Here is a 23,245-nt window from a genome sequence, read left to right as displayed (position 1 = left end):
CTACAGTTGTCTCAGTCAAGCAGTCCCCACTACAGATATTCCAGCCTCAGCCACCACTACAGTTGTCTAAGCCTCTGCCACCACTACAGATGTCTCAGTCAAGCAGTCCCCACTACAGATATTCCAGCCTCAGCCACCACTACAGTTGTCTAAGCCTCTGCCACCACTACAGATGTCTCAGTCAAGCAGTCCCCACTACAGATGTTTCCGCCTCAGCCACCACTACAGTTGTCTAAGCCTCTGCCAACACTACAGTTGTCTTAGCCTCTGCCACCACTACAGTTGTCTCAGTCAAGCAGTCCCCACTACAGTTGTCTAAGCCTCTGCCACCACTACAGTTGTCTCAGTCAAGCAGTTCCCACTACAGATGTTCCAGCCTCTGCCACCACTACAGTTGTCTAAGCCTCTGCCACCACTACAGTTGTCTCAGTCAAGCAGTCCCCACTACAGATATTCCAGCCTCGGCCAACACTACAGTTGTCTAAGCCTCTGCCAACACTACAGTTGTCTCAGTCACGCAGTCCCCACTACATGTGTCTCACCATAAACTGTAACTGTCCCTACTTCATTTCTTATAGTCTCACAGTTATCACCCATCAGTTAAAATGATCTGAGACCCACAGTGATAACTTCATTGATCTGACCCTCCGTAAATCTGAGAATACATATTGAAAATATGCCTCATGCTGTAAATAACAGCTGTTTCTGTGCTGATTGTCTTTAGTGCTTGAAGGAGATCTGGGCATAATAGGTCTCCAAGAAAAGGTGACTAACATGCCAATCGAGGAATAGATACAATAAGACTAGCTGATGTCATCATTCTCTTCTTGATATTAACATTTTGTCTGGCCAGGATTTGATCACTTACATATATATTGCAGACTATAGCATTAAACATCATTCACTTCTTATGTATCATAAACTGACCTTCACAATAACGTCAACACCTGACCTACTTGAGTTTATCATCATTGACTGAGGATGTTAATATAGATGTATGATATCACTTTTCAGGTCCACTTCCTAAAGTTTATCTTATCAATTACGCAGACGTCAGTTGAAACATTGATGTCACTCACTATCTGGGGAAACCACAAGCATGGGCTCCATCTATAGCACGGTGCTATCTATACATATGTCCATCCACCTTCCTTGAAATATAGGTCTTCGGTCAATTAACTATCTAAATCCATAGTATTTGATTAAAAAACTCAGAGGAAAAGTGGTGTAGTTGTTTAGATGATCATGTGATTATTTCAGAAAAGGATACTGTGGAGAGATGCCAAATAATTTCACTTTTTGATATATCTATATTGAACAAATATTCTCCCAGAAGATGAGGAAAACTGTGTTTCTCATCCCGTAGCCACATATATGCCTGGCCTTCTCCCTCACCACTCTCTCTCTCTCTGTCTGTCTGAGCCAGCCACTTCGTATTTTGTCCTCATAATGCTCAGAGCCAGGAAGGTTAACAACAAGTACCATCTATAAAGTCATTTGGTATGAATTACCCAGGAGGTCAAACCATCAACCTTCTGCTCTCCATGCTGAACTATCGGTTACAGCCCGGGAAAGCCACATTTAAGAAATACAGAGTTGAAAATGGTGTGGCTCTCCCGGCAATGGGCTATTATCTAATCCATGTTACCGTAAATAATGTGTAATATTCATTATGTAAAATCTAGCAATACAGCTGAATTGTTCGAGGAGAAAAGTCCAGATCACGCAAACTAGCTGTCTCACGTAGGTATACTCAAACCCCTTTTACGAATTACTTATGATTATACAGTCAATTATTTCTTTTAAGCATTATAACTTATGGGAGGGGCAAGCAAAATTCTTGTCCAAACTTCTCTACTGATTCGATACAATAAAGTAGTTTACATCAAGACATAAAAAAAGAATACAAATAAATTTTTGTTAAGTCACTAAAACAATTTTAATCCATTGTGATCAATGGGTGACGCTTATTTGAAAAAACGGTATTGATTTCCTCACTCAATGTGACTTTCGCGGCGATTCTCGGCACCGAGGTTTGTACTTTAAATGTGGCTTTAGAGGCAATTGGTATTTTTCAAATGTGGCTTTCCCGGGCGGACACCAAACTATCTAATAATTGTGTGAATGCCCACCTTGGAAAAGGCTGCTAGTATCCTCTGTTTGGCTTGATACACAGAATCATCCAGCTGGAACTGCAGGCATTTCTGTAACACAGAAAACATGGGTTTTCATCATGTTTTTTTTCTAAATGAAGCAGAGTATGATATTTTAATTATTCTAATCAGAGAGACATGATAAAAAACTATCTCTATTTCTAGGAATAGTTTCAGTTCTGGAATTTTCATCTTATGTAACCATTGATCTTACATTGATGTTAATTTCATCTGTATGTACATTGGTAATATTCATGTAAAGTATATTTATTTACAAAACTGCTCTCTACAGAGGCTCTGGTATTTCAACTGAAGTAAACAAAGTCTGGCGTTGTAAGAAAAATTCTGTAATAACTTTTAACAATGACATTAAGCACCGCCAAGCACCATGAAAGCAGTCATAGACCACAAAAACAGCAACATCCAAATCTGCTGATGTTTCATTGTTCCAACAAACCATCAAAATTCAGCAGTCAAAGTCCAGTATATATATTTATGTCATGTAACATTAACATAAATTAGTCCATTCATTACAAAATACTCAACTGAATATGATGCCAGAGATCGCATTTATTCAGTGCAAGTGGACTCAAATATTGCAGTATATTTGTAGTGCTATGAGCATACACATAGTGTATGGAGTTGGTGCCATATAAATGGACTCAAAATTATTATTATTAAATGATTTTCCATACTGAGTAAATGTACGTTTACATTACAATCAGTCTTATTACAACTATTCCACAGACCATTTGAAAAACGTCAATGTTCTACTACACCAAATCAAAATCAGATGTGTAACTAGCAGTACTCGTAGAGAGCCTTCAGTGTAGACTAGATGATTTTGTGTAAGATATGTAAGGTTTTTAAATGTACATCCACCCAAGAAGTCAAACTTTCCATGTTCTTAAACATCCAGTGCTGTCCTTAACATGACTTAATCTGAATGTGACCAGAGATATTTTCTCATACTTGACATTGGTGCAGAACTACGGTTGATCTTATAGCAACTGGTTAAGCTGTCAACTGTTTGTTTTTATTGCTGTTTTAAGGCCAGACTGTGCACATAGGTAATAGCTGTTGAGACCTTAGTTATTTTAAAACAACATATAATGTTACTATAAAAGTCCATGGGACATCATTATGATTTTGTGAAACCTTAAAGGTTTGACATTTCAGTAATTCATTACTTTCTATGCATTTATGTTCATATTTCATGACGGATACATATTGGCATGATTGTACAGGTTAACATCAAAAAAATGGTAGTGAAGCTGAAATGTATTGGTTATGAATGGTGATGGTGTGGATATGAAGGTTACTGTTTTGTGGAGGAACAGAGGCAAGAGAGGACAAACAACAAATTAGGAGTTATAACTTAGCCACCACTGCCACACCAATCTGAGTGTCTGCAGGGAAAGTGATGTAATACTGGTATCATGAGTATGGCACTGGAACGTGTACACTGTTAGCAGCAGAACACGTCACAAACCCTCCTGTGTAATATAAACAATACAGCATACCATCAATTCTTTCTGTCAAGGGCTATTTTGTGTATGGATGAGCCTTTTTCCACCTTCATTTTTACTCTAATATGACTTTCTTCCCTCAATAACTGTCTCCTGGCATTTCTGCCTTTTATGATTTGACATTTAATATTGTTTCAATATTGTTTTCAGCTTTTAGCTGATGGTGACTTGGGAGTTATATGTGCACATGTGCAGAAGAAACAGAAGCTTTCACATCCGATGTGCTATTTGGACAAACCAATCTGAAGTCTGGTGTCATCAGTGTGTGTGATAAAGTACTCTTGTTCTTGCCTCACTGTCCTCTACCACCTTGCAGAAGTTTAGGTGCTTGAACAGGTAGAGTCTAGACACATTTGGTACATTTAAACCCCAGTTCAATCTGTGTGTCACTGTCATGTTCCATCACAAGGTTACCTACATGCAGTAGAAACTTCTAGAAGTGCTCTCTTATTGCCTCACTGTGCAGTTTTGCAGTTCCCAAACATAAAGCAAATGCTATAAAACAACCTCAAAACCATTATGGTTCTGAATTCACATATCATGAATGTACTAGGGTTCAACATTACTAATATATCTCCCCTGTTTAGCAAAATACACAGTACCTTCATGGGTTTATAACCCATATAATAAAAGAGAGAAAACTATAACTAAATTATATCCTATTTTCACTTTTTGTCTTCAAACTCTCTTATACTGAAATTGGCAAATATTTCAAAGTCTTTACATAATGATACAATAGACAAGTATAATTTCCTTTCATGTTGAGTTCTCAAAAGAGCTTTCTTCTACCTAAAGAAGTAATTTCCTTTCTTCAGCTTTAACAGTTGGTATGGTACACAGGTCAGAGTTTGAACTTTCTGGCCATATTCCAACCCTTTTCTTCATAATCCAGCCTAACATATATCAGAACTTTAAAACCTCTTATTGATGTGACCTCTACCAATCTCTGGCCTATATTCCATGCTTTCTTTCCAACAATGGAGAATATTTGATTCTTTTCCATGTGCACTTATGTCATCAGCTTATATCACATGTGCTTATACTTCTGACTTTGGGGAAAATGAAAACACAGTCATTTGTGTTAGCCCTCCCATAGATGATTTACCAAACATTGACAGTGACTTCAGTGTTTGATTCTATAAACAATGCAGGGGTGTAAGTTCAAGCAATTTTAAACAATCCAAATCACATCATGTCATGTGTGTCAAAACCATATTCCATGAATGTAGCAGACTCTGCTATGATCAGATGTTGTCAGCAGACGAAGGCAAACAACTGACCAATAAAAAATCCGAAATATGTAATTTTACTGGTTTTGAAGTTTAAGGTTTTGTTAATTTTTCACAGTAGTTATTGGCAGCGTTAAGCAGGGTTTCCATGTGCACGTAGTGCGTAAACAACACTTTATACTAAATAGTAATAGCCGTTCTCACATGTGTAGTCCGTGATTTTGCATACGCTCAAAAAGTGTCAGAATATGCATCACGCAGCTATACGGAGGCCGAAAGTAGGGATTCCCAAGGGGTTTTCCCAATGTCACATCTTTTTCATTGCACACACAAGTTGCAAAGGAAAAAGAAAGTCTTGATTCCACGCATCACATGGCCTTTATACACGTACACATGGAATTGGACACTATGCACTACACATCACGCAATACGCAGACAATACATACACATGGAAACCTAGCTTTAGTCTTGTATGCATTTTCCCAAAGACCTCTTTTTTTATGACATGAATTAAGTCATGATATGTATATGATCATAGAAACTATTTTATATTAATGCAGAAATATATTTTCTAAAACATGGATGAAATATACCAGTATATCAGTTAACTCTTCATGCAGTCTAACACATCTTTGTATATATGTGTCAAATAAATATGTCAGATAGGAAAAAATACTGTCCATATAGTTTCATGCTGCTTTTAGCAATATTCCAGCAATATCACAGCAGGGGACACCAGAAATGATCTTCACACATTGTACCCATGTTGGGAATCAAACCCTGGTCTTCGGCGTGACAAGCGAATGCTTTGGCCACTAGGCTACGCTCTCGCCCCTTTCCTACTGAGAAGGTACATACATATACAATACACAAAGATTTACCTACAAATTTGTCTACAGGTTCTACTACACCAAATCAGAATCAGTTGTTTAAGCAGCAGCTTTCTTCATGACACATTGAGACACCTGGCACCAGTGATAAGATAATGATTTTTTCCTTAAATGTATATCCATCCAGTAATTACCACTATGTTTCTTTTTTCAATATATAGTGATGTCTTTCCTAATGATGAATGTTACCAGAGATGTTTTCAAGCAATTGATATTTGGCACAGAACTGTTTCACTTCCTGTAAGAACTGGGGCGGTGGGGTAGTCTAGTGGTTAAAGCATTCTCTCGTCACGGTGAAGACCCGGGTTCAATTCCCCACATGGGTACAATGTGTGAAGCCCATTTCTGGTGCCCCCTGCCGTGATATTGCTGGAATATTGCTAAAAGCGGCGTAAAACCAAACTCACTAACTCCTGTAAGAACTGACTAAGCCAGTCAGTTTTGTTGCTGCTTTAAGGCCAGACTGCACACTTGTACATACAGCATTAATATAGAAGTCATTGAGAAAACATTTGGTTTTGTCCAAAAATCTTACATCAAATTTTCCAGGTTTATATGGTCGCAAACACAGAAAATACCTAAACCAAAAGCATCTAGAGACATGTTTTGAAATTAGTTCTCAAGCTGCTATGATTCCATAAATCTCCAGGAACTGCAATGGCTGACGATATACCTACCTGAATTTTAAGTTCCGGTATAGCTATTCTGATGTAGACTGTACCCGTCTGACTATCTGGGGTGAAGGGGTTATCCTCAGAGTGGGAGTATGTGGAGTAGTTGGAGTATTCTCCCATTATGCTGTTACTGTCACTGCTGTCAATGTTGTCACAGTCACTGCCACGTGTCGCTTCCGACTGGTATCTTCACATTCTGACATCTTCAGCACACACAGTAACATAGGTATCCAGTTTTTACTACATGTTTACACCTGAAATGAATAAAACCAACAATAAACAAACTGAAAGTCCAAACTTATGAACAATTGTTATTTAATGTACAATGCCCCAGGAAATTCAGGAAAAATATTCCCCAAAACAAAATGACTCATTGTAATCATGTAAACATATACATACAAAATTTGGCAGATGTCCAACTCTATGATGTTGAAGGCAATGTTGCACAGGGAAATACCAATACAATGATACTTTAGGTGACATCTGTCCAGGAAATGTTATACAAAACTTGTACACTCACAGTTGTTGACATTCGTTCCTGTTGTATGTGAAACCAGCAAATCTATGACTTGAAACATTTGGGTTAAGTCAAGGACTCTTTGACTTTCATGCTTAATTCTGGAGACTATTCAATGTAGTTTTGGAACTATGCCCCAAAGATGTACTTTTTGACTACCGTTATTCATCAATGCAAACGGTTCTTCTGTTAGATATCCCTTCTGACTCAGACATAAACTGTGACCATGACAGAACAAGCCATGCTACATGTCTCAACACATAGCATATACCAGTTCAATTAAACAAGACTTCATCCTATGCAGGTAGTTGACAGGTTCCCCTCATGAAGGTAAATGTTTATGTGGATGACTAATTGGCTGCAATAAGTTGAACTAACAGTGATGTGGAAGTGTTGTTGATCACAGGTGAGCAAGTCCATAGTAACAGTCAGTGTATTCTGCTCTCTGTCAGATGCCATACAGCATACTCTCAAAGGTCACACTGTCTCCTCTACTACCAGCTAGACTGGATGAAGGGACATAATCTGCTTGATTGGCATTTTAGAAGATGCTATTTGATGAACATAGAGATTTTTCTGGGTTACATCTTCTTTTTATTCTTGAGTACAACGTTTCAAAAGAAGATGTAACACAGAAAAATCTCTAAGGACATAATCTGTTTTACGTTTCAGACAGAGACATATCAAAAATAATTTATTTACTAAAATTAACCAAAAAATGAAATGATTATGTAGTGTTTACAACAATGAGCTTTGAGAACTGTACCCACTGTATGAATATGTCCTAGGAGTAAAATGTAAACACACTACCTACCAGATTAACAAACACTCTTATCCTTGGAAGAAATGAGCAAAGTATTCCAGTAATAGTTGCCTATAACATGTAATTATATAATAAATATATTACTCACTCATCCACCAATTCACTTTTAAAAAAATGGTTCAAATTCACAATTGTATAAATACTGTACCTTCACAATGAATGACAAAATTTTTGCAAGATAGTAATTTAGTAACTTGTTAGCTTGCCAGGAAGGTGAATGAATATACTATTTCATTTTCTAGTGAACAGAAATTATTCACTGTGAAAAAAAAAGACATCAATATCTTAGCTTGTTTCCTCATGACTATTATTCAAGAAAAACAAATCATAGGCAGTGCCCCACAAGACAAATATGTCACTATATTTAAGCAGTGATACCAAATATATTCAGCAGCTTCCAATACCATAACCAACCTTAAGTATGAACGTTCCCAATATCTTTATATTTAACTTGACAGGATAATAATATAGAGTTTGTGGTGCACTATGAACAAACCTGTTAATACTATGTCAAGTATACTGTTGTAAGGTGTTAATGTATTAGGTGCTTAAGATTCATGATGTGTAAATTGATAATGTATTACAATCTGACAGCAGATAGTACTTGTGTACTGTACAGTGTAAAATAGAAACTTTTGTCTTGGATCAGAATAATCAACATATAAGCACCCTAAATATACAGATAATCCCACCCTAAATATACAGATAATCCCACATGCATCTACAAAGACCTCCCCTTGGGTTTGACATCCATGAATGTAATTATGCTTATAACAGTATTCTTTCCAATCGTAAATTTAAAATAATATTATTCGATCAAGTTATAAAACAACATTCCAGCAAAAACTAAATCATCCAAAATGAAAATTCAAAATGTTACCTATTCCATGTTTTCTGACAATATTCCCAACTGAATCACATCACATAGCCAGAGGCCATTAGCAAATATTCAGCTGTTCAAACTACAGAGTGAGTGATGTATATCTGACTGCCCCGCTGTACATAAACTATGGCTGGGCAGTTTTCTGACACTGATGTGTGTGATCAGTGATCTGGAGGTACACAAAAGGAACAGCCTGTTTGAACATACAACATACCTCCTACATTACACCTACATCACAGGTCTGAGATTGCTGATGGAGGTGGGGACTGTTGGTAAGATGGCTTATGTCACAGGCCCACCTGGACACAGGAGTGGTCAGCACACATGACGAACAGCAACTGTTTGATTAATACATCATCTCAAAGGCGAAGAGGATGCTACCATTATCAGTTTTGTAACCCATTCCAAGGCTCAATTTCCCTGTACTTCAGATGCAAACTGGGAAATGTTTGTAGTATTTTAGTGACATTTAGTTATAGTATCAAGAAGAAAGCATTGACTTACGGATCATATGAAATATCAGATATGCAAAATACAATTAAGGTGTCCATATTAACACCCCCAAAATCGATCATTTCAAGCATATGGTAAACCTGGAACAGTAAACAAACTGTTTAAGGACTACCAAAAGAGGCCTCCCTCCACCATATTGCTTCAGTACCTTTGCCAACTGCTGATTGTAAACATGTCAACATTGTAAGACCATGTCAAAACACGTAATCTGTTTATCTGGGTTCATTATGGGAAAGGGAAAACAGTTCAGCTTGTGTTGTTTTCCTACATCTTTCTTGTACTGGCTTACTTGCTTTAAATGTTCATGATATATGTAGACCATGTACCAGTGTCAATGTTTTCAGCACAGCAGACCAATGCCAGATTCCTACCTATTACACAGGGAAATCCTCACTAAATGAGAGTGTAAATACCAGGTTTTAAGGTCTAGTTCAAGTGTATGAACATTAATTCAGAGAGAATGGGACATCTGTGCTCCCGATGTGCAAATAAAGCACTTTCATATTCAGTATTAAACATGTTTTAAGGATTCCAAGATATAAATTCCTGTCAAGAAACTGACAAAATAATTGAATATGTGCATAAGAACCACATCATATAATAACATAGAGCACAGTTATGAATGTATCATAAGATGATGAAACCCATGTTGTTGTAACTGATGTCCAGATCACTGTCATTGGTCTGCAGCTTATCATAGCTAATTCATCTGTGAGGAAATAGTCCGCAAATGCTTGGCTAGGTACAAAATTAATGTTTTTCTAACCCATATTGTCATAACTGGTTGAGCATAGATGACTCAGATTACAAAAATATTATTCTAACGTTGCCAACGTTCTAATCATGCTTCTAATATTACAGTGTTCAAGAGAAACATATTGGCATGAGCTGAATATCAAAAGGTCGATAAAAAATACCTTACATGGTTTTATTTCGTAACTTCATAATTCTTGTATACTAGGCACATAAAGAAACTGTGCATACAAAAATTTAAAATCTAAATTTATCAAACCTGTGTAGACACATAAGGATTTAAACTCAGAGATTAGTGACATGTATCCAACATGCATGCACGTGCCACGTTCTGTGACGTCAGTGGGGTCATCCTTGAGACGTGTAATACGTTGTTGCACGTGCATTCCGGGAAAGAGAAACAGAGCAAATGAATGCTACACAATACTGTCACTTTGGAAAGCTCAACCCCTGCCCTTGTGATCGTTCAAAAAATTAAACGGCTATTGAAACGCATAGCATGCCAAGGCTCTTGTCTGCACAACGTCATGAGGCCATTGGGATGGTCCGTGGGGAATGTCTCAACGACAAGTGGCTGCACATTTCCACTGCCACCGAACACCATTTCTGCACTGGTGAGACGCTACCAGAACACAAATGACGCCATCGATCAGCCACGTTCTGGACGTCCACGTGTAACAACGCCAAGACAGGACAGATGGATAAGGGTGACCCATCTTTGCCACAGGTTTCAGACTGCAGTGATGACTGCCCGAACCATCCCAGGACTTCGCCGTATCCACTCCAACACAGTTTGACAACGTTTACGTCATCACGGGATCAGACGACGTCCCGCCATACGGCCTATCCTGACACAACGGCATCGACAAGCTCACCGAATGTGGTGCCAATATTATGTCCGCAGACCCTTGTTTTGGTGGAGAAATGTTGTTTTTACAGATGAGTCCAGGTTTAACATTTCCCATAGTGATGGACGTCAACATGTCTATAGACGTGTGGGAGAACGTTATGCACAGGCCTGTGTCTTGGAGAGGAATCGCTTTGATGGTGGTTCCGTGATGATTTGGGGTGGAATAACAGCACGCCAAAGAACTCCTTTGGTGATTGTTCAGGGCAACTTAACTGGTGTGGGCTACAGGGATCAGATTCTTCGACCTGTGGCAATTCTTTTTCTGCAACGTCATGGCCCTGGGTTAACATTCCAACAGGACAATGGTCGCCCTCATACAGCAAGGGTTGCTATGGATTTCTTGCAACACCACAGCGTTGACTTACTGCCTTGGCCTGCAAATTCACCGGATCTCTCCCCGATAGAGCATGTTTGGGACGAGATGGATCAACGTCTACACCGTCTTCCTCATCCGCCAGATAACGTCCTTGACCTTGCAACAGAACTTGAGAGACTCTGGCGTGACATCCCACAAGCCTTCCTTGCACGTTTGATAGGCTCTATGCGTCGTCGATGCACTGCTGTTCTCAATGCCGATGGTGGACATACCCGTTATTGAGCTTGTGACATGGTGCTAGTGACGTCATTGTGATTGACTTTTCAATTGAAATTCTCCCAACTTGTTATGGTCTCATGATCCCTCCATTAAAGTTTATATGTACTTTTGACATTGTTATCGTACTTATCAACTGGGATAATATTTTGACAATGCACAGTTTCTTTATGTGGCTAGTATATGTTATAATTGCAACATACTAACTGAATAAACCCTGAATTGTTATAAAAGTGTCCTCTTATATAAAGTTAGCATTTATACTGGTAAGTAAAACTGTTTCACTATACAAAAGTCCACATAATTAATCCATGAGTTAAAGGAATTTTAAATAATCATGAAAGGAAACTAAATAATTAAAGATGCTTTTAACAAAGTTAAAAAAAAACCATATAAACAATCAAATATGTCTTAATTTACAACTAATCAAATTAGATTCTACATCAGAAAGACACAGTTAACCAACCTCAAAGAAACCAATGGTCTACTTGAAACATGTAGCAATGGATGACTGGACTAACAAAAACATTAACATTACTTACGGTCAGAAGGCTAACACTATTCAGACCAGTCTACGTTCTTGTTAAAGAGAGTCGTACAGCCCAGGAAAAGTGAATTAACTTTTGTAGCTGGTCAGTGATGGCAGGTCACATGTAGCTTTCAGCATGGGCTCACACAAGCCTGATTAATGTCACATATCAAAGGTAATGGGCTCGCTAAGTTATTTAAGAGATGCATGCTACATGTAGCAGTGTTGGGGCAGGTCAGACCATCCTTTATTTCAAATGTGGAAACAATAGCTGTTCCACATCCACAACAGACATTATTGTAGAATATGACTTAAAGAATATGTTTCCAATTTCTATCATTCATATTCACTTATGAGAGTGGCACATGGTTTTCCACTGTAAATTACATGTACACCTATCTCATTTGCACTTCACAGCTACCATCACACATCTTATGCAACAACTACCCAATCAATACCACATGAACTATTGGTACTTTAACCTAACTTACATCATATATGACACAGTGCTTCAGAATCGGGATCAAACCAGTGAGGTGAGGTGAAATTAGGTTTAACTTCGTGCTTGAGAATATTTCACTCATATGACGACGTACATGCATGTGTATGGGTATGTGCGGCTGCTTGTACTAGCCCAGACTGAAGCTGGTTTTATAGTGCTAGCTCACTGAGATACCATGCCGCAGTGAAGCATGAATACCCCACTCAGACACATTATACTGACTCCGAGCCGACCAGTCCTTGTTGTACCCATTAATGCCGAGCGAACAGGCAGGGACCAACAAGTACCATATTTTAACGTCTTTTGGTATGACGCGGTCGGGGATCGAACCCGCCACCTTCCGCTCTCTGGGCGGACGCTCTAACCACTACACCATGGAGGCGGTGATCAAACCAGTAGTCATATGTAGAACCAATGTAGTTTTTCCATAATCAGGGCCTTTTCTTCGACAATAACCAAAGGCGTCACATAATTGAGCTAATGTTAACAGAAGGAGTCTTTACCGAACTCACTTATACAGCCAAGACTTACTGGCTAATGTGATGTAGCTGGAGTATTGCTGACTACCCCATTAAACAGCATTAACTCACTCACCTAACTCAAGCTAACCCATGCTCTAACATGTCAGTAACCTTCACAATTATTAACTTGACAGTGTTCTGTTGACATCTATCTATATTCTCAGAATCATCATTATCTGTGGCATAATAAGGCAAATTCGATTGTTGCCTTAACTAATGACAAAGAAATACTATACATACCAGGTATTTCCATTGGACCAACACTGATCTCAAAATCTTCAGATAAAATTCTTCCCATAGTTTCAATGATCAACAAAATCTGAGATGAGATAAATGTTGAATTATGTACAATTGTTTATGGTATCTCCGGTCTCTTTCTTCACTGATAACACTTCTACAAGCACACAGTTATGTCCCGAATGACTGTGCTACAGTGTATGTATGTACAGAGCTGTTATCTACCATATCAACCCATGCACAGCGTAGTCAGGTATATAGGCCCACTTATCATGGTCTTTACGTCAGCAATAGTTGGTTCAAATCTTATACAGTTCATTTGATAAAGTATAGTTTTAATAGTGAATAAACTGATATTGCAACAGTTATGAAGTCAAAGAGCATTTTCCATTAAACAATACCCACAACACTTCAGATTATGACCACACTTCAGAATATTGTCATGACTGCAAAACCTCACAGGTGCTCAGGATAACCCTTAGCAATATGTGTAAGTGTACTGATAAGATTCAGATTTGCTTAGGTAAACAACATATGAATAATGAGAAAATTGATTAAAACTTTTACTACCTTATGGTATTCATATATGTAACAAGAAGATCAACGAACAGTCCAAATAAATTGGAAAGAATTTAAAGGACATACAATCACAAACTGCACCATTACAGCAATGACTCCAGAAGCTGGTAAAAAATCAGAGCATCTGTCCTATCTATGAACATTTCCACTGACAATTTTGTAAACAGTTACTGGTACAAGCATTTTATAAGGTATCAGAGCAGAAATTGCTTCCAGTATATAAAGCAATGTTTCCAGGTATGCATTTGACATGTGAGGGCACTAATACTTTGCTTGGAACAGCTACAAAATCACATAATGTATATATGTTCATGAAGATAAAGCCATCAGTTTATCTAATATCCAAACTGAAGCTATCACTATTTGAGAAAATGTCATATGACACTGTCATCAACAATAGTGTTCTATGAAAAGTGAGGCTTTATACAATGCAGACTGTCATACATGAATCGGGTATGAATCAAGTACACCAACAATCATATTTTTTCCTCCGTTTAACACCTTAAAATTTGTGTACTGGTTCTCTTGTAGAGTGGAAGGAAATAAAAAATTATACACCTTCAACATCACCTTCATATGATGCTTCAGTGAATGTATGACAGTGTGTGCTCTCTGAGTTGACCTTGACCCTAAATGAGCTGACAAGGGGCTTAAGGTCATTTGTGGCAAACAAAGGTGGGTATTTTGTCAGCTTAAACAAGGGGATGACACAACCAGTAACCTCAGCTGGAAAACGACAGTCTGTGGCAGTCTTTGTTAGCAGGTTTAACAGATCTACACATGACCTCAGCAGTCTAAACTTCCTCATATTTGTCCATATAATACACATAATAATACCTTGTAACATGTGTCACATACATGTATGATTCTTTGATGAACAGAGTGATTGATGTTCAACTCAGTAATGTCTCCTGGAGGTGACTGAATGGTGCCAAATGTAACCTGGTTATAATTTCATGGCAAATTGTCAGACCTCAGTTGTCATACTTTCAGCATTACTAATGTTCTTTATGCAGACAACACATGGTTGTCAACTACTACAGAGAGTTCCATTCTTTAGCTGATATTATATTCTGTCGATTTCAATAAGAGCAACGTATGTGATACCAGTTCTTCTGCATCAAATTTGTATCAATGCTTACATATCATCTGTACCTGATATAGTGAAAGTAAACTATCAATACTTTTACATTTGATACACTGAAAATGAAATTAACAGTTATACTGTGTGTCACAACAATAGTCACGCAGCATACTGACTACGCCACTGCATGTTGCGACAATATAGCAGGCTAAAGCGTAAGATATTTAAACAACATGTATACAATGCCTGTGTGAGTTGAGAATGTTTACAAGATGTTACAATCCTTGCTCAAACTTCAATGATGAATCATGTTTCCCTGTTTTCTTAATATATGTCAAGACATTATTGCCTCATTATGATATCAATGTCCAGGTTATTTGGTCTAAACAACCTGGAGAAATAAATATTTTCCTGTTTGCTTAATAAATGCTACACAGTGCCATCAAGACAATACTGATGAGAACCATGTTTGCATTTGTCAACTTAATCCCAGTCCTTTTGTATCAGTAATATTGGCCAAATAGCTGACATTCTAGATGCATAAATATCCTTTACAGATTAGCAAAAAATGCTACCTTTACCACAACTCATGATGTGATGACTGCATAAGGATATTGTAATTCAAATTATAAAAAAAATGACAAACAGTTGAAATTCTATGAATAATGTCCTTTCTATGAAAAAATCAACATGATTTGTTTTCAGAACACAAAAGAACAGTCTTTCCTTCTTGTCACCAGGACACCATGCACTTCAACAATGAAAAATCTTTTTGAAAAGAATAACTGTTGACAAAATATTTGCTTTGACATGGTACTTCAATTTGTCACATTTCTTCATAGGTTAAGCCATCGGGATGTGTTAATGCTGTCAGTGCTTTGTTTACCTTGTTCAGAATAGACTGTATCTCACAGGTTGATTCATAACCTGCCTTTCATGAACTCAGAAATGGGCTGAAGCACTATAATACTTGTGAGAATACATCTGATGTCATTCCACCTGTGGCAAGAGTGAGAGCAAACACTGCATTGTAGAGCGGTACTGAGCAATCATAACTGAAATATTGCCCAGGTAAAGGCCACAGCCAAACATTTGTCAATATTGTTCAATCACAAAATCAAGCATAGTAATGGCACAAATCTCCACTGCTTCAACTCAAGTCAACATGCACACTTGAACAGGTTCAACCTATGTTATAACATTACGGGTGTCAATAGGACAATGTTTTCCTGTATCTGGAGACCACAAGAACAAGAACAAATGTTCAGTATTATACAGGAACATGTCTGACAAGGATGCCATTTCAGGAAGACCTGTGAGAGACATGTCAGACATGGTTACCAAATGTTTGGGAAGTCAATTTCATGGTTATCTAGCAACACATACTTTCAATTCTTATTTTCCTCTGATGTTATCATAATTAATTTGTACTGCATTTTCATATATTTCAGCAATGAAATGATACAATATCGATTTGTCCCCGATATGCATTTTCAATCAGATTAGTTTTGCATATATATGATACATTTTTAATATTCCATACATGCAAAGGGATAGATATTTTGGATAAGTACCCTTGCCTGTCAAACTACCTGATATCTTCTTTAAAATAGGGATTTATTTCCGTCATTCAGTGGTATTTTATGTCATATCATAACACTGCATCCATCCTAATAATGTAAAATGAGGCATTAAAGGCTCTTCCTCTATACTGGTTCTGTAAAGGAAAAGTCACCTTGACCAAGCCATCTCATTAGTTATTCTGATATATATATATATGTACAATGGATATATATCAACATGAATTCAGAACTGTTAAATTCCCATATGGGAAATATATATATATACTGACATGTGCTGAATATCAGTCCATTATACAAAAATGTGTTTTAGACATTTTTGATCTGGATGGTACAGAGATCTTTGTATCTTTGGAGAAGAATAACCAAGTTAACACCCTGGCCAACAACCCAAGATTTTCTCTAATGATCAAAATACATTCCAGACATATTTACAAGCTGTTACCTTAATGCTAGCATCCATTTTACAAATCAAACTACTACTAAAAACATTATTTTGGAAGAAATTTCAAACATGGTCATGTTCAATCCAAATATTTTGACATTAGAGTCCCAATGTTTGCTATCAGTTGGAAATTGTTTTGTGGTTGACCAGCATGATAAAATGAAGAAATTACTGGTACACACACACCACATAAATTTAGCCTCAATGTTTGGTATTTAGCTGAGCATGAACTGTGTGTTAGTAGTTGGTAGGGGTGGTCAGTCTCCGTCAGGGGCAGGGTCAATATCTCACCGGAACAGAATTCTCTCACACCTGGTCAATGGTAAAATCCACTGGAGACACGTTACACCAACATGTGACATTCTGAACAGGGATTTGTTTTACATACTGAGGATAACTTCTCACTCCTTTCAACAACAAGTCAATTTCCCCAGTCTTTATTATGAAACACAGAACAAACTGGACATAGTAAAGGTTTTTAAAAGAAAAACTGTATGCATGCTCTTGAGAAACATTGTGATGAACACATTGCCAAATAGGAACACTAAATAATGGAATGAAAGTATTGTCTTTACATATTCTATATTTTCCTTTTCACAATGAAGACTAGGAAATATGACAAATATACAACTGTTGCACCTTGAAGTAGATAATGAACTGTAATACATGACCAAACCAAAAGACGTCCTTTATAGCAATCATACATGGGGTCTAGCATTAAGGCTCATGTATTCCATGGCAGTTTGACTAATGATAATGATGAATTAAAGGTCAAAAAGAAATATGTAACTTTTTAACATGCCTTATATTCAAGGTGATGGATCACTGGTTATACATATTTCAACATCTGACATAGGAAACTCTGTTTGTAGTACTCAGTGACAGTATTTATGGATTTACGGTTTGCGTAACACCATTCAACATTTGTGGATTGTAACACTGTACACACATTCCAGACAAAGCATATCCTACCTAGGACCTACAACTGGCTTGCAGTAGCATTATATCTACCTAACACAATCTCCTGGCAACTGCTCTCCTATAGACTATTTTCACCTTAGTTTCAACTGAATAATTGCACCTTGTTTCATCCCTTGAGGACTCTAGTGTCTGTTATTCATCCATGATGAAGTACAAGAACAGCAAAAGCTAAATGCACTGTGTTTGTACAGGTATAAGACAAGTCCAAAGTCCTGGAGTTATGTGTAGTGCTAATGTCACTAACAGTTACACTGAAATCTCATAATCTGTACAGAACCTTTAGAAATTTCATAGTTGAAATTTTGCTGTCACAAGAAGGAATGCTGTAATCCCATGATACCCATGGCACAGACAAGAGCTTAATTACAGACTTACAGTATTACGGCTATCTCTCAATCCTGTGTATTTCATTTACCAGACAATATCTTATTCACAATGTCTGTTTCCATAAATTGTGTTTCAAGTACCTGGTTGTCAGTGTCACTGCCTTCATGTATGTTTTCAGGAACTAGTTCTAATCCATGGAACCTTCAAAATCCAGTTTTCTGAGATGACAAAGTATGTATGATTCTATTTGGCAATGCTCAATATGGCACTGTTGCTGTTACATTAGATTTATAAAAGGAACTAACAAGCTGAGAGCCAGGTCTATCATAGTCAACATTTTCACATAATGTACTGGTACATCTGTGATTATTATTTGAAAAGGCTTCCCATCAGTTTGTCTTCTATGACATTGTCATGGTAATTCTGGAAGCACCATTGTACAACAACCTATCAATATTACTCTTATCATAAAAAGCCCAGACAACATTTCTCACCTGAAAAAAAACTAAACTTAAACATTAAAAAATTACCAATACAATTGTTTATAATTACCAAACTAAATACTTACTTCTGTGGTCCATCTCATGACATCAACCTATGTTCACCTAACACAGTCATATAGATCAAGTAAATACATGAGTAACATATGCCTGCCCTGGTGCTCACATTTATCCAAGTCCGTACCTGACCACTCTCATAACAAGGGCCAAGGTTGTCTTAACTGAACAGACCATGATAATGGCTGGACATAATCATAATGTAATGAATGTAAACAGTCTACAGAGAACAACAGCATAAGTTTGTGTATATAGACAAGTTAACTGCATCTTTACATAGCAGTAACTCTGTTCATGGCACTCATGGTATATCAAATTAAGATATACCTCACACTAAATAAACACAAGAAATTTTGAATAATATTATAAACACAAGCAAATTTACATTCATGAATTCCCCAATATAATTATATATAGGTGCGGCCTTATGGTCAAGCTCACCAAGGTATATTCTTTCAAACCAGATGATTTTAACACAACAAATTCAAAATTATATAGCATGTTGGGCACAAGTTTTTGAATAATATTATAACATAATCTGATCTTATTTTCATTTTCTTCATCAATTGCAATAATACAACCCCTGCAAATGGATGTATGACATTGAGTGGCTTCATACAATGATGCTACATAGCATATCATATTGTTACTTCAACAATAACAGTACACTGTAATGTTTATCAGTCTGCTCAAAAGACTCCTATTCTCCTATACTGACTTGAAGCATCATTCATTGATTTAATCTGAACATTTGGACTTTGAAATGAATTTAACTCTGCCAGGTCTTCAAACTAGTTACAAAAATGTACTAGCCACTATAATTATCAAATAATCAATGCACAACAATTTCCTCATTCATCTCATTCATCCTAAAAGGCTATCATATTTATTGATGTCACAATTATGTATCCAATATTCAATGTAATGTATTGACACCACCAACACATTCCTCATGAAAACAATACCTACAGGAATTACAAGTAGCACATACATAGCCATCTACACAACTTAAAGAACTATGTTTAACATGTCAGGTGTCATTATACTGGATTCATCTCACTGAACTGCCAAGTGATACTTGAGTGCTTATTACAGTAGAAAAGAAATCATTTGTTTCTGTACACTTCTGATCAACCTGCACAGCAAGAAGCACTGATGTTAAGCTAGTACCTAATGCTGATGCCACACACTGGTATGAAAACAACAGGTGATGTCAATGGCTGCAACAGACAAACTGAAATTATTTATGAGTTTGTCATATTTTTCTACAGTGTTCACAGAAAGTATATGTAAACAAAACACATTGGATGACTTCAGTCACATGAGTAAAATGTTCCACTTATGAGTTATCCTGCAAGACTTATTATGCCTTTGCCAATATGGAGGCACTTTTATGAAACTTACACAACCACAGCTATAAGGGAGACTACAACATATATCCTGAAAATATCAAATATATATCTATGTTTTCATCAAAAAGATGATTAGGCATAACCAGTTAACAAACACAACTAGCATGCAGCTGGAACACAACGTGACTGCATGGCTGAAGTGACCCATTGAGTTGAGGGTTACTGTAAAGGACATATGTTATCATTGTTATTACAGGCAGGAGAGGCCTGATGGTCACAATATTGAAAATACAACACAACCTAAGTTCCATTGCAAATACCTGGACACTATAAACAGCTTAGTGCTTAAGTGAAACAATCATATATGATAATTTGCAAGCCCTTCCACCAAATATATACATATAGGGTGGTTTTCTCTGTATTACAAACATTGAACCTAAGGACGGACATCATGACATTAATAGTCACTGACCAATAACCTTATCTTAACCTTAATTACTTAAGGGGGGTTCATTCACATGAGTAACCAAATGACATGCGTTAACCAGCAGTTTACACTTATTTCATAAACAGTGTAATCCACAAAGGTGAGGAACCTGCATTTGTGCTGTCATTGTACACCATATAAACCATAGACATAAGTATTTCACACTGATCTTGTACACAATATAACCTACAAGTGAGAGCCCACACAACACACGACATGAAACAGCCTGTGTGTAGTGCATGTATATAATAACCCTTGATATTGTTAACTGATAGACTACACAAAGAGAAACTTAAGTCAAGGTCACATAGGGTTATTTAACTCAGGTCAGTGCAGTAGATTGACAAGATCAACACAGGATGTTTTGTATTATAATATATCAAATTGGGTCACAATAAATGAAAACAACACACTTTGCCATTGTAACAGTTTTACCACATAATTAAACTACACCCATTTGTCAATGATTTTTTGAAGTGTCGTTATCATAGCTCATGGCACAAAGATTTATTACATCTTATCACCTGTGTTGCGACCTACTTTCAATAAGGAAAACATTTTACATCAGTTGAGAGTGATCAAATTCAAATTTGAATTACAGATTACCTTTCCTCGTGTACATTAAATCCTTTTTAACAATAACTCTTAAAAATTCTTAGCTACATTTAAACTACAAAAGATCTGGTTGTACAAATTTTGTGCTTTTCAGGTACCATACACTATCAACTGAAGCCTATGTCCCAAGCCTACTTTCAAAATGTCCAATCAAATCTGAACTTGAAATATCAAACATTCAACAAAGCTTAATGTTCATGAAACACTGAATAAACAACAAACACTAGGCACAAAAGTTAGTACACTGAAATTCCACTATATTCAACCTGTAGTTGTCATCAATATCACACTGACATCAACTACAACTATAACCAACTACAAAACAAAAGTAACATACCTTGAAACAGTAATATCCAAGCATTCAGACAGCTGAACAGCTAAACAGCAGTAAATCCACCATCACGATCAAAGCTTGCGACAGCAAACCATCACATCCCTTACAAAGGCTAATTAATTAATGATGAGCTGATTACAGCCTTGGGCACCTGCCCAATCCAGGGAACAATTGATTGATAGAGACCTGCCAGGAAAGTACCTGCCTAGGCGATGTAGTTGTCCAACTGTAGTTTGCCTCAATCTGATCGTCCCACTGTGGGACAGGCTGCTGGATATAGCCAGCTATGCACTGAATGAGTCTGCTGAACTAGAGCTCTGTGGACAAGGTTACACATTTAGGCAGAAAAGGTCTGTGTCTGCAAGTCTGAGATTATAAATACAACATCAAATAAGTAGCAATTCATGAATACTCTATCAAATGTTTCATTAGATCAATATACTTATACAGACTTCCTCAAACTAGTAAACATTCCAAACTAGTACTTCAGAATTCATAAAGTAGTAAATATTTCTTTTAAAAAATATACTATTAGGAACTTCCTCAAAATAAAAAAAATACTTCATACTAGTACCCAAACAGAGGATTCATCAAAGTAGTACATAATTCATCAGACCAGTCTCCTCATAGAGAATTCCAAAAACTAGTAAGTACTTCATACTAGAACACTAACAGAGAATTCATCAAACTAGACATCAGAGAGACTTCTTCAAATTACTTCAGACCTTCCACCCTAATGAAGAACTCACTAAAGAAGTAAATATTTCAACAGGCTGGTTTACTTATAGAGGAATCCTCAAACTAGCAAACATACACAACTTTCATCAAAATTAAAATTACAAATATCACTCTAGCAAAGACTTCATCAAACAAGACACTGTCCTCAATAAAACCCTTTCCACACCCATAAGAAATCTCTGTTAAAAGCGGAGTCGATTGTACAATCCTGACTAGATCTTGATTAGGTTCTTGTTGGAAGCTGAATTCAGTTACAGCTGTATAACACGGTCTGTAAACAACTGTCTGGACCAGACAATCCAGTGACTGACCCCAAGAGATACGATGACAGAGCATGTGTTTATTAATCAATATCAAACAATGACACCAGGTGTTCATCCAACTGTTATATTTCTACTATATACATGAATCTGCTTGGTGACCCCAATCAGATTAGTATATTAATAGTGAAATTATAATGTGTTATATTATATTTAGAGTGTTATATATTTTCAATATACATGATATCCGTGAAAGCTGTATCTTTCATACACATTCTGTGCCATTAACATTCAACCCAACTTGACAATACAGCTATTCAAAGACATGGCTACTAGCCCAGACCCTCGATTTTCAGCTGAGACCTTAGATTACTAGCTCAAAAGGGTAGCCTATACAGCCAATATACATTATGAGTTATCCCTAGTAAGATGAGTAAGAATCCCTCTTCAATACCAATAATGAGGGACATGCACATGTTTATCTGTTCATTTACTGAAGGCTTTTCTTGTCGATTCTACCATATTTCTAGAGAGCTTGTGTTAGCATTCATTTAGCATCAAGTTGTAGGCTGAAAGCTTATTCATCAATACTGGGTGTGTTCAAATAAAGAATTCACCTACAAAAATAGCATTATGAAATGAGATTTATAT

At 36.9% G+C, this 23,245-nt stretch overlaps 1 protein-coding gene across 1 annotated transcript in view; it reads right to left on the bottom strand.

Moving 5' to 3' along the window:
• LOC124289198 overlaps positions 1-21,818 on the bottom strand; it is a 101,587-nt gene extending 79,769 nt beyond the window's left edge. The window contains exons 1-3 of the mRNA XM_046725804.1: positions 21,600-21,818; positions 6,479-6,729; positions 2,133-2,204 (exon numbers count right to left, since the gene is read on the bottom strand). Coding sequence (XP_046581760.1) covers positions 2,133-2,204; positions 6,479-6,595 — 189 coding nt within the window. The 5' untranslated portion in view covers positions 6,596-6,729; positions 21,600-21,818. The remainder of the gene's footprint in view (positions 1-2,132; positions 2,205-6,478; positions 6,730-21,599) is intronic.
• Between the last annotated feature and the right edge of the window lie 1,427 nt (positions 21,819-23,245).

The sequence above is a fragment of the Haliotis rubra genome, unplaced genomic scaffold (assembly GCF_003918875.1).
Source record: "Haliotis rubra isolate DU_JTF1 unplaced genomic scaffold, ASM391887v1 Scf436, whole genome shotgun sequence".
In the NCBI taxonomy this organism is placed as follows: Eukaryota; Metazoa; Mollusca; class Gastropoda; order Lepetellida; family Haliotidae; genus Haliotis; species Haliotis rubra.
Note: the sequence above shows the minus strand (reverse complement) of the source record. Positions and strands in the feature narration are given on the sequence as shown.